The sequence below is a fragment of the Heloderma suspectum genome, chromosome 2, assembly GCF_057233095.1.
Source record: "Heloderma suspectum isolate Gila_16-S chromosome 2, 16-S_ref, whole genome shotgun sequence".
In the NCBI taxonomy this organism is placed as follows: Eukaryota; Metazoa; Chordata; class Lepidosauria; order Squamata; family Helodermatidae; genus Heloderma; species Heloderma suspectum.
Genome location: NC_139459.1, coordinates 139,796,767 through 139,809,479, shown reverse-complemented (window position 1 = coordinate 139,809,479; position 12,713 = coordinate 139,796,767). Strand labels below are relative to the sequence as shown.

The following is a 12,713-nucleotide window of genomic DNA, read 5'->3' as shown; positions in this document are numbered from 1 at the left end:
ATTGCGCAATCCATAAGTTTATTTTCTTTTTAAATGTTTTTTCCCCTGGTTGGTTGAGGACCCAGATGAAAAAAGCTGTCCTGCTATGACTGAATCAGACTCAGCATTAGGGCAAATTATGGGGCAATCCAAAAGGCAAGGCAACAAAGTACGCAAATGGTCATACACAAAACTTCCAGTCCAGTCCAGGATCAGGCAAAGGCAGGAGTGGCCCAGATACAAGCGAAGGTCAAGTCACCATACACAGTCCAGAAGCAGGACTCCAAGGGTCAGTAGCACAGAAGGCCAATCACAAGGCAAGGTCCGGAAAGCAAGATACAAGGCACAGGAGCTGATGACTGATGTTGTTCCAGCACTGGCTAGGCTAAAGCCAAAGGCTTATATAGCCAGAGCTTTCTGAGCCCCACCCAAGGCTCAGCTGCAGTGTGCTACAGGCCGTCTGGCAAAAGTCCTACTCGGGAGAACCTTGCTCCTGAGGAGTCCTTTCTTCCTAAGGAGTCCTCCTTTGTAATCGAGCACTACTTCTCAGAGGAGCCCTATTGACCTACCTCTTCAGGAGGTGACACTCTCAGGGGCTAGGTGGTCGCCCAGCCTCTGCCTCAGAGGCAGAATTCTGCTCGTCCTGCAGAGGTGGACTAGTGGTGATCTCTTCTGAGGGCCCAGGCTCCCCCAGATCTCCTGACATGGGTGGTTCCTTGGCACTGTCTGTCTCTAGCTCCTCCTCAGAGGAGGATTCCTCCAGCAGGGGCATGACAAAAGCAAAGAAGAAGAATGGATTATGGGAGAAGCTGGTAAGTTTTCCAGATTTTTGTGGAGACATATTTTTTTAAGCCCGGTCTTGATATGCATTCATCTGTTGCCAACTGAGGATAATATTAAGTTTGGGGCGCACCATTAACAAGACAGCTGTTAGAAATAGTGTGATTATGTTTTCATGTGTGGATTCATGAGTGCTGCCACAGCATTCATCACGCAGTCCATTATTACAACTGTGACAGAATGTTGCCAATCTTGGTTCACCTTCTGAAAGCTAAATTAAAGAATGCTGGGGTGGGGGGGAAACAGTCTTGAATTCAATTACATCTGACCTGTAAATTATTTGCTTGGCAGAACTCCTTGATTGTGATCAGGAGAGGAGCTAACATTGTAGATTTTGCTTCAGAAACACCATCAACTCTCTTAATATTATCCACAGTTGTAGGCCTGAAAAAAATGTTGAAGACGTGTGATTTAATTACTTTGGCTTTGATGCATTAAGTGTATGGAGATGATAACTCTGGTTTTAACAAATAAAACCCACAAATTACTACCATCAATGCTAATAATGAAACAGTCAACCTCTCTCGGAGATCCTACAAACTTCTCAAGATTATTTTCCCCAAGTGAAATGTAAAATGGACATATAAAATACAACAGGTAAACACTCTAATCATATAAAAAAGGAACAGGGACAAATGAGCACCATATTCATGCTGTTGGGCTAAATAATAAAAGCAATACAGGCAGAAAATACAACATGATTGGACATGGAAAATACAATAGAAACAATTTGTAAACTATTCTTAATTTGTCCAGGTTTAAAGAAGGTTACAGTTTCAGATGGGCCAAGTCCTCTATCTTGGGCCAGTTCTATCTGATGAACATTATTTAGTGCTGATTCACACACCCATATTAATCGATTATAACTATCAGCCAAATGTTTGAATCGTTTCCACTGTATAGCAGGTCAGATATGTACATGTGGCTGGTGTGGTATAGTGGCTAGAAGACTGAACTGTGAATCATGAAGTTTGAACCTCTCCTCTGCCATGAAGTCACGTGCCTTGGGCAAGTTACCTGAATCATTTTGTGATTGTTTCCTTACTGTCTTCAGAAACCTGATATCCTAAAGCGGCCTTCCCCAACCTGGTGCTCTCCAGATGTGTTTGATGCTGGGAGTTGTAGTCCAATACATCTGAAGGGCACTAGGTTGGGGAAGGCTGACCTAAAGGGTCTGAGTGGAAGTCAGTAGAGCACGACTGAAGACAAAGGTCTTATAACAGCTGTCAGGAGAGTATAGTATTTCTCAACCTGGTGCCCCAGCTAACATGGCCAATGGTCAGAAATGCTGGAGTTGCAGTCCAAAGCATCTATAGGGCACCAGGTTGGGGAAGGTTGTACTCTCCTGACAGGGGTCCTTTTTCTTCAGGCTCGCTGCACTGAGGATCTGTACTGACTATTTTGAAAATGAACTGGCATATGGGAGGGAACTCTTGACAACCTGGGCACCCTAGCTGAGACGCCAAGGCCACTAACAGAAAAGGGTTGATATATACCATATACAGTGAGATAGAAACCAATTCAGAATAGGAACAATATTTTTGCTGATCTATAATTCAACATTAGAAAAGATCCTAGAAAAAGGGGAGTCTCAGCAAGATGTGAAAGTACTTACTGGATAAGCTGAAAACAGATACTTAATGATGGCACTGGCTGGGAAAGGCATGCACAAAAGCTACAGCCCAGTCCAAACCTACTCATGCTTGACTATTTGAAATAGGATTCATGCATACATGGGGTTGGATTGCAGTTAGACACTTAACACGTAACTCAATCTTTCACTTCAAACAATTGCCTGTAGCACTATGCAAAGCTTAACAGCCAGCAGGAGGAGTCAGAGTAAGATTCTGGTTGGAATGGTTTTTAACACTGGATTTTAAATGTGAGTTTTAATATTTATATGTGAACTGCTTAGCAATTTTATTATATTAAGCGGTATATACGTATTACAAATGAATAAGTAAATATTGGACTGCACTACGGCTCACTTGTGTCTGCTTGATTGCCCTTCATTACCCACATAAACTTACAGCAAAAGCATAATTCAGTTCTATGTGTAATTCAGTTTTAGGGATAATTTTGTCGTATTCAATAAACACTCACAAGCAAGCCTAATGAGTGCAGCTGTGAAACATTACCGACATTACATTGAGGCTATTGACTTTAAGAAGGTTTGGTTAACTAAAGCAATGACAAAACCCAAGCACACCATAGAATGATTAAGTGCACCTAGCATATTTTGGCCACCTAATGCGAAGAGAAAACTCCCTGGAAAAGACCCTGATGCTGGGAAAGACTGAAGGCAAAAGGAGAAGGGGACGGCAGAGGATGAGATGGCTAGATAGCATCACCGATGCAATGAATATGAACTTGAGCACACTCCGGGAGAGAGCGCAGGACAGGAAGGCCTGGCGTGTTATGGTCCATGGGGTCACGAAGAGTCAGACACGACTTAACAACTGAACAACAACAAGCATTTGGCAGTATTTATTTTATTTATTTATTACATTCTATATCGCCCAATAGCCAAAGGTTTCTGGACGATTCACAAATAAAAAGCCAATTTTCATTTGCAATGATTTACAGTTATGTCTAAAACAGATGTGGATTTAGAATTTTATTAGCTGAAAGCAAACACATGAAGAAACAGATAAATTATGCTCCATTACAACTCTGACAATTTACAGTGCTTGAAAAGCATAATTCTTATTTTTAAATTTCCAGGCCAGAGCCAGATGCCAGGTGGTGCTTTGTTGTTTTTTTTAACTCAAACTGGGATGACAAAGCCATCATTGCCTGTCACATGTGCAAACATTTTTCTGCCTACTGTTGTCTCTGGTCAAATACATTTCCAAGGTTTTGTGGCACTTCAGCTGAGACGACCTCAAAGACTACGCAGTATGCCCAATGACTGCCTCATCTTCCCCTCCGAAAAATCCCTTGTTTATTCCCTGGCCCCCATATTCCTGGCATAAATTCAGTCATATTCGATCTTATTTACTTATTCAAATGGAAAGAAAGACTTACCTTATCATGGTCATGTCAACCAACACTTTATTTGTTGCTAGTACAGCTGGCGGGATGTCCTTCTCATTGGCTAGTTTCTGCCTGGCTGCCACCAACTTGCCATATAGGGTTGTCTGTTAACAACAAAAGACAATTTTGGAAAATTATTTTATGTGTTTTACATTTCATTAAAAATATTCAGATGGAAGCAGACATGCATTTAAAAAGCACTGGTAAACACTGAAGCTGTAATGTTTAGTTGGTTAACAACATTTTGTGTGAATTAAATGCTAGGGTTTTTAAAGTTTTATTGGGGGGCGTTATAACACAAGCACTTACAGACACCACAAGAAGTAGGTACCACCTTAGAAGAAGCACTGACCCTTCTCTCTCAATATAGGAGGGACTGTCTCTTCTAAAATGGCACCTTGGAGGTGCATCATCTAAAAATGAAGACAGTGTGCATTTTCCTTCAGAACTACTGATCTTTACTCTTATCTAAAACTTATGCAGATTTTATTGAGTAAAACTCAAATGATTAATTAACTAAGATTTTTTTTAAATCAGGTGTCCACACTAGTAGTCATACAAAATGAATTACTGAAACATTTCACCTGACATACTAACCTGCAATTCCTTCTCTCTTTGAGATATAACAGATTGTGCAGGGGTCAAGGGTACAAGAATCAGCGGCAACTGCGCCATGGCACTATTGAAAGAAAAAAGATGGGTGTTCTAACTCCTCCTATTCAGCCAGTAACTGACAAAATACACACACTTTCCCTAAAATATAATGGCTAACCTGCATGTTTCACCAATAAATGAAGTAGCTAAAAATATGCAGTCCCATTTTTTAGGCAGCACAGCTGCCATAAGTGGCACAGGCAGTTTCTGGCACACCTGGAATTAGCAAAAAAAAGCTTGCAGGCCTGGCCGTGGCATAAATTTAGGCCTGCACTCCTGCCTGCCTCTTTCATGGTGTCCTGCTGGCCCACTTCATCACTCAATAGATAATATCAGCCAAGTATCAGCTATTCCCAGCCTAGTGCCCTCCAGATGTGTTGGTCTGAAATTCACATAATTCCCAGCCAGCCAATGGTCATGGGAACTCCTTTAGATGCTTAATCAATTATAACAAATTTTAAACTTCATAGCTGTATGTTGATGACTTTTTAGGTCTGCTGTGCTACTGTGACAGGGACTAGGAAAAATATTAATGATGACTTCTCCTTCTAGCGGTGAGTAGTAGTTTTTGTTTATTCCATTGTAAGTTGTCTTACACATCCTTAAGGCTGCAATCCTATACAAATGTAGGCCCCCAGGCCTGTAAGCAAGCTAACAGTAGTTCTAGAGATGCTTAGAGATCCATAATGTTCTCTGCTTTTGCTTATTAGTTGCAATTCCTTGCAGTTGGGTCTCTTGGCTCATAAGATGACTCAAAGGCCAGTGTAGTGCCCCCTCGGCACGTTCCAGAGCTAACGAGCTCTGGTACTGTTTATCTTATCAGAGCCTAGGATGTGCAAGAGAGTAAAGCTGTGTTTATCTTAAGCTACAGGTGTCTATGCTGAGAAAATTATGATAGCCTTGGTTCAGCCAAATATGTTACCAAGCACTGCTAGGCTAGGCTAAGAAAGTTGTAGATAAACTCTAACACACATGATTAATGCTTGTACCTGTCATATTACCCCTGCTTATTTAATTTATATGCAGAGTACATCATGAGAAATGCCGGGTTGGATGAATCACAGCTCGGAATTAAGATTGCTGGGAGAATTATCAACAACCTCAGATACGCAGACGATACCACCCGAATGGCAGAAAGTGAAGAGGATCTAAAGAGCCTCTTGTTGAGGGTGAAAGTGGAGAGTACAAAAGCTGGTTTGAAACTCCACATTAAAAAAACGAAGATCATGGCATCTGGCCCCTCACTTCCTGGCATATAGAAGGAGAAGAAATGGAAGCAATGACAGATTTTATTTTCTTGGGCTCCAAGAGCACCGGAGACGGTGACTGTAGCCATGAAATTAAAAGACGCTTGCTCCTTGGGAGGAAAGCTATGGCAAACCTAGACAGCATAGTAAGAAGCAGAGACATCACCTTGCCGACAAAGATTCGTATAATCAAAGGTATGGTTTTCCCAGTAGCAATGTATGGCTGTGAGAGCTGGACTATAAGAAAGGCTGAGTGCCGAAGAATTGATGCCTTCGAACTGTGGTGCTGGAGAAGACTCTTACAAGTCCCCTGGACTGCAAGGAGGTCAAATCAGTCCATCCTAAAGGAAATCAGCCCTGAGTGCTCATTGGAAGGACAGATACTGAAGCTGAAGCTCAAATATTTTGGCCACCTAATGCGAAGAGAAAACTCCCTGGAAAAGACCCTGATGCTGGGAAAGATTGAAGACAAAAGGAGAAGGGGACGGCAGAGGATGAGATGGCTAGATAGCATCACCGATGCAATGAATATGGACTTGAGCACACTCTGGGAGAAAGCGCAGGACAGGAAGGCCTGGCGTGCTATGGTCTATGGGGTTACGAAGAGTCGGACACGACTGAACGACTGAACAACAACAACAAAATGCCTGAACAACATGTATGTTATAAAAGTCATTTTGCAGCACAGCTCTTAGTTCAGAGCTTTGTCTGATCCAACCACTGGGTACGCCTGTGCACTCTAAGTACTCAATAAAAATCTCCTTGTAAGTAAACCTGGACCTGACTTATCACTTTCTCAGTACCCTTAAATTTTGGAAGCCCACAGCCGGGGCATACGACATATTACCTGGCAGTGAGTCACAGGGAACTCAATGGGACTTACTTCTGAATAGCCACATATAGGATTGCACTCTTAGTCTTTCACCAATGCATCTATATTGTGCTTTAGGTAATATGGAAATTTATTAAAAGGTAGTCAATTAAACAACTAAAAACTCTTAAACTGGTTGACAGAACTAATTCTAGCAAATATAAACTACTAAAGGTGTTCTTGCAACTACAATATCCCACTTACAGCTGCTGTCCCAACCAACATTCTCCTAAGAGATTACATGAAGATGGGATGGAAAAGAGATTAGAGATACAGAGAGAGGTTAAGATAACTTTTATTAATACCACCTTGCATTTGGACGCATAATCCCTCTGGAGATTTTACTTGCTTGTTGATAGGCAAACATTTCATGCAAAGCTGTCTTCTTCAGAAATACAAAATTGTAAAGACAGAAAATTAATATGCTTAACAAAAATTTGCTTTAACTAAATAGCTTTAATAAAATGTTCTTTAAAATGATATCATCAATTTGGTAAGGAATTAATTAATTAAATCTCATCACCATAAAGCCTTAAGTTTTCAGTATCAGGAATTCTTTAACAGGATATAGAATTCTAAAGCTTCATTTTCAAGTGCCTTTTACAATAACTTTAAAGAAAGAGTGGAAGAAAGAAGACATAATGCCGGCTCCCTCTTAACTGCAGTTAAGAAACCAGGACCCAGCCTCAGGAACATACGGCCCCTCTTCACAGCTGCTCCCTGGAGCAAATCTCCCCCTCCTGTCTTAGCTGTAGTCAGGCTTTCATTGGCGTTGGCAATTAAACTTAACCAGGGCTTCCATTTAACCAGGATACGAAACCCACTTCAAACCATGATTTCAAATTCTGATTAGATGGGAACCTTGTTTAATGTCAACTGTCCTTAATATCATCATCAACAAACTACTTAACTGTGGTTAAGGCTAGAAATTTTGCTCAAGGGTAGGTTGGGAAGGAAGGCAAATTCCCAAGGCTGGCTTCTGATCAATGTCCCCCAACCTGGTGCTCTCCAGATTTTTTGGAATGCAACTCCCAACGGCCCAAGCCAACATGGCCAAAACATCTAGATAGCACTGGCTTGGGAAAAACTGCGTTACTCATCCAAACCAGAAGTCATCCAAACTGAAGTTATCAGAAATGATGATGTGCTATTTTCTAGTACAGACCTGCTTTTCTGGTGTTAATTTAGGTAACATTGCATTGGAGAAATGTCTTGTGTCGGAAGATGTTTGTTTATTGCTGGAAAGAGGAAGAAAAAGGAACTCAGCCTTACAGAAAGCAAAAAAAAAATCCTTCTGCTAAATACACAGCTCAAGAGATAGGCCAAACGAGCTCTCTCTTCTCTTTTTCAGAAAATAAAGGCTCAGATGTTAATGATTTCAAACATCTATTTGTATTCTACCTTTCCTCCAAGAACCCAGTATCCTTAGGGTTCTTCCCATTTTATTCACTCAGCAAAATTAATCTCCTCTTCCTGTCCCCCTCTACATCTTCACCACTGCTTTCATATTCAGATTAACTCTTACATTCCAGAACCCAATTACAATACTATTGCCCTGTCAATGCAATACTTTGCAATACTGTTGCCCTGTCATGCAAGCCTAATAAAATTACACACCCTATTTTGTTGCACCATTCATAAATAAAGGCTGATTTTGAACATGAAAGACTGAAGGTCACAAGATGCGCCATGTGACTAGACCAGGCCACGTCTGTCTTCCGGACATTCCCATTCTCATAGCATAAGTGACTGGCTGGCACAAAAGGGGAAAGTGAACTACAGGAGGTGGGAGGTTGTAAAGTTTTATGGAATGCCTGGGGGATGTTCATGCAACACAAGCAAGGGTTCCACAGAACCTTGGTTAAAAACGCTGGTCTAGGCTATAGAAATGGAGAGGCTACCTTAATAGCCGAGAATGGTCCAAAGTGCAAACCTCATTTAAATGAATGGAAGTGTTTTTGCACAACTCCTGTTCATTTCAATGAAGTGGATGCAGGAAAACTTTCTGGAGGACTGTGCCCTCATACTGATAAGTGGAAAGAGGGGGTCACATTTGGATTTTGTGCTTCAGGCATCAAGGTCTGAAATAGTATTCTTCCTTTTTCTCCACCAGTAGAAACAACTGTATTCCATTTGGATTGGGAAATCTACTCAAGAAAAGTTTTAAACAAGATAGCTCTAATGTTTTACAGCCTCAATTTACAAAAATAAGCAAAGTTTTTAAGGTATCGTTACCTTACGGTAGATTTCCTTAAACATAGTTCCTCATCGGACTGAAGCAGAAGCTTTTGTCCTGACTCCTTTCTTGCTGTACAAAGCCAGTCTTTACCCTGAGAGATACAAAACAAATTGTATTTAATACAGCATTGGCAAAAACCATCATCTGACAGAGCACCTTCTTTGGTGGCAAACTTACCTTCTCAGCAAGTATGCACATGGTTGAAAATTTGCTTTGACCAGAAACCTCTTTGAGAAAGCCCTCTAAGATAAGGCGTCGGCCCAATGCCTTCCATGAGTTTTCTGGCCAGTCCTTCCCAGTGCCAAAGAGAGCGTGAGTTCGGTATTTGTCTGGGAGACGTTGAGAATTCTGAAATTTGTTAAAAATGCCAGAAATATAACTCCTCAAGAATAAAGTCAAAAACACAGTCTGAAAATCTGCTTCAGATGTTCCCTGTGCTTCCCATTCAACACCACCACTTTGAAACTACAGTCTTCACATCACCACCCCCACACCAGCCAGGAGATCCATGTATTCTCAATGTAAAGACAGCTGCTTCCAATGTGACTGCATTGCGCATAAAGAAACCATCTCATTGACAAGGGGGACACATAAGCCATATTCAGTTGTTTTACTTGTGCGTAAGCTCCCTTGCCTCTACACAATGAGGTTTTTTATCAGAGTTCTCTCCATGTGACATTCACCCTCCATGTACAGAGGACAATCAGAACAGCAAGGGAGTGAGGAGTTCACCTGAATAGGCTACAGTGACAACTGAACAGGTTGTACATGGTGGCAAGCTGACTTTCATCTATACCAGGAGTGGCCAATTTTGGTGGATCTGGGGACCAATTTCCACTCCCTGGACCACACTGTGGGCCGCACTCCTAGCAGTGGCTTCTTTTCAAACTAAATGTGCCCTTTTTAAGTCTCCATAGCAGTTTGCCACCAACATTCAGCGGCAAACCACTGGGGTTTTTGCCACCACTGCCACACCAGAGAACAGACCAGGATGCACCAGAGGATTGGGGGGGGGAGCACATGCAGCCCACATGTTGCCCACCCCTGATCTATACATATCAAATTCCATTTGAAAACCAGTAGATTCACAGTGGGGGTACTATACAGATCTGAGCTAACCACCTGAACCGTACTTTTCATTACAGCACTTTCACAGGGGAAACAAATATCTCATGGCACTCAAAAGGTGCAAATGCAACACTGCTATAGGACTGGGCACTCTCCATCACACTCCCTCCTTTCTGGGGCATGATTCCCCCTGCAAGCACATGCACGCACATAATTCTAGCAATGGTTAATTGTTACACTGACATCAGGGTTCATTGTGGTTTCATCTCGGGTCTGAAACTATGGTTGCAGAAAGTGTGAGGTGGGCTCGTTTAGGAGACAGCAATAGGGATCTTTTAGGTGCCTAAAAATTTTGGGGGCAGGGATTTGTTGTTTTATTATTTTATTCTGTACAGTGCCATGTGTGTTGATGGTGCTAAATAAATAAATAAAAGCTGAGTCCACCATGTTCTCTCATGCATTATAGAAGTTGTACCCAATTGGTGTCCCTCTGCTGATGGAAGGCTCTTTGATCCAACAAAGAGCTCCATCAGCAGAACAGAGAGGGAGCCGACTGTCGGCACTTCCACATCCCCCTTCCAGCCCCCCATGTTACCTCCCATGCTGGTCCAAAGGGTCATCCAACCCTTCGGAGCAGATTTGGAGGGGCCAGGGAGTCTGCAGGGGGGAGGGGTAATTGTCAAAAATAGTCTCCCTGCATGTTCCACTGGCCTCCCCTGGATCAAAGAACAATAAGCCAGCAGATGACATCGATACAAATAGCAGATGACATTGAATACAAATCAATGTATGGAGAGGTCTCTTTTATCTAGTTTTCAGCAGCTGTTGTATGTTTTTTTAATTAAGCTGTTTCCTGTGGCCTCATTTTATGCTTTTTATTCTTATTGTGCTTTAACTTAATTTGTCTGTAAGCCACTTTGAGGATGTTTTAAGCCAAAGATGAGACATAAATCCTTTAAAATAAACAAGTAAATATGGATATTAAAATGTAACAAAAATAGTACTAAAATCTGGCAAGTGTCAAATAAAAGAAGTACCTATCTACAATTTCAGAAGGCAATTGTAAAGTTTTGTACCTTCCTTTGTCTAAACAGGGGTAGTATAAGATTTCAGCTAGGCAACTTCTTAATTTGAAGATTCCCAGGAGGACTTGCTCACCACTGAACACTGACTCAAATTTCAAATAACAGGTGAAATCTGATCTCTCTGGCGACCCACCTGAAACCTGTCTAGGAGCACACCTGTGCTTATTTGTTACCAAAAGAGTCTGCTAGGTTGAACAAAAGTGAGGATAACACAATTCTTCATAAATTACAGGTGAATTTTGTGTAAGGTAAACAATGTACATTTAGAAAATGTGATCAACAGAATATATTTCTAACTGTACTACACTATAGCCAAACCCTTAAATACTCAACACGAAAATAAAACTTCAAAGCAGCTGAATTAAGCTTTACTTCATTAGAACTGCTATAGTTTTCACATTAAGCTCCATGAATTACCAAAATTTAAGAGAGAGCACAGAATCCCATCACAAGAATTTTAAAGTTGCTAAAACAAATTCCTTAACACATGTAACAGGAGGAATTCTCTGACGCATTCTATATTTAATGTACAAGGTTTAAAATATATATTTATAAATGTATGAGTTGCCTTTCAGACTAAATAAAGCCTTCAAGGCAACGTACAAGTGAGTTAGTTGAACATCATTTTACAGCCCCCTTCATCAGCCATTTCCTGGCTTGAGTTGAACCTTCTTCAGTCATGTAATTGTGAATTACCCCTAAATAGCAGCCCTGTATTGAAAGACTGACCTTTCAGATTAGGTAGGTGGTAGAAAAAGAAAGAGTAAGGCTTAGAATTTATATAGCACTTTTTGAAAATTCAAAGTATTTCCCAAACATTTCTCAGTACTCCTTACCACAATATAGGGCAGCATTAGGGCTACAGTCAGCAGAGTCAAGTGGTATTTTTTTCCTAGATGGTACCAGTTCTAGCTGCAAATGGAGGGATGGGGCTGCAGTTTTTAAAGTTTCTCCACACAAAAAACACCCTATATACAGAAAAATAGCATGTCATGACAATAAAAGGATTGATTTTGAGCATATTTGGTGGAGCTGCCCAAAGATTTCAACCTTCTGAAGTGATGTAGGCAATACAATTTCACTGACAGTACATGTGACTATACCCTTACATCCACTGATAATCTTGTTAGGTTATTTAGATCAAAGAGAGCTAATTTATAATGTTATCAACTGTTGCAAGAATTTTGGTAATCAAAAGTGGAGATGTATGTCCATCCCCCTCTCTTACATAATGGTTAATGAAAGTTTGGAAATTGCAGAATTGACAAAACTAACAGAGCTTATAAGATTGAGGGCCGGCAAACAAAAAATAGAAAAATCTAAGAAGCTGGTCTTTTTTCATTTTTTTGAATGAAATTAAGGTACAATTTTGATATCAAGTATGAGTTTCCCTTGCTGTAAATACTGAAATATTTCAAATTCTGATAGTCATATAGATATACTTACAGATTTGTGTGTGTGTGTGTGTTGTTTATATATTGTTAAAATCATTTCTTACTGGTTAGATGCTACATAGTCTACACTATGTTTAGTATTATGCCAGTCTATTTCTGGGCAGAATTCAAAGTGCTGATTATGACCTATAAAGCCCTGTATGGCTAGGGACCAGACAGCCTGAAAGACCACCTTCTCCCATATGAGCCTCCCTGGTTCTTAAGATCTTCTGGAGAGGCCCTTCTTTCGAGACTACTGCC

The 12,713-nt window shown here is 40.9% G+C and overlaps 1 protein-coding gene across 14 annotated transcripts in view; it reads right to left on the bottom strand.

The window, feature by feature from the left end:
* Positions 1-12,713, bottom strand: part of WRN (WRN RecQ like helicase) — a 90,583-nt gene that overhangs the window by 21,588 nt on the left and 56,282 nt on the right. For all 14 annotated transcript variants that reach the window (XR_014787865.1, XR_014787866.1, XR_014787867.1 and 11 more), the window contains 7 exons: positions 9,044-9,214; positions 8,863-8,957; positions 7,793-7,865; positions 6,936-7,012; positions 4,453-4,534; positions 3,847-3,959; positions 1,089-1,203 (listed from right to left, as the gene is read on the bottom strand). Coding sequence is in view for 10 of the 14 variants with exons in the window: in XM_084835033.1 (XP_084691159.1) it covers positions 1,089-1,203; positions 3,847-3,959; positions 4,453-4,534; positions 6,936-7,012; positions 7,793-7,865; positions 8,863-8,957; positions 9,044-9,214 (726 nt within the window). In the remaining 4 variants the exon portion in view is untranslated. The remainder of the gene's footprint in view (positions 1-1,088; positions 1,204-3,846; positions 3,960-4,452; positions 4,535-6,935; positions 7,013-7,792; positions 7,866-8,862; positions 8,958-9,043; positions 9,215-12,713) is intronic.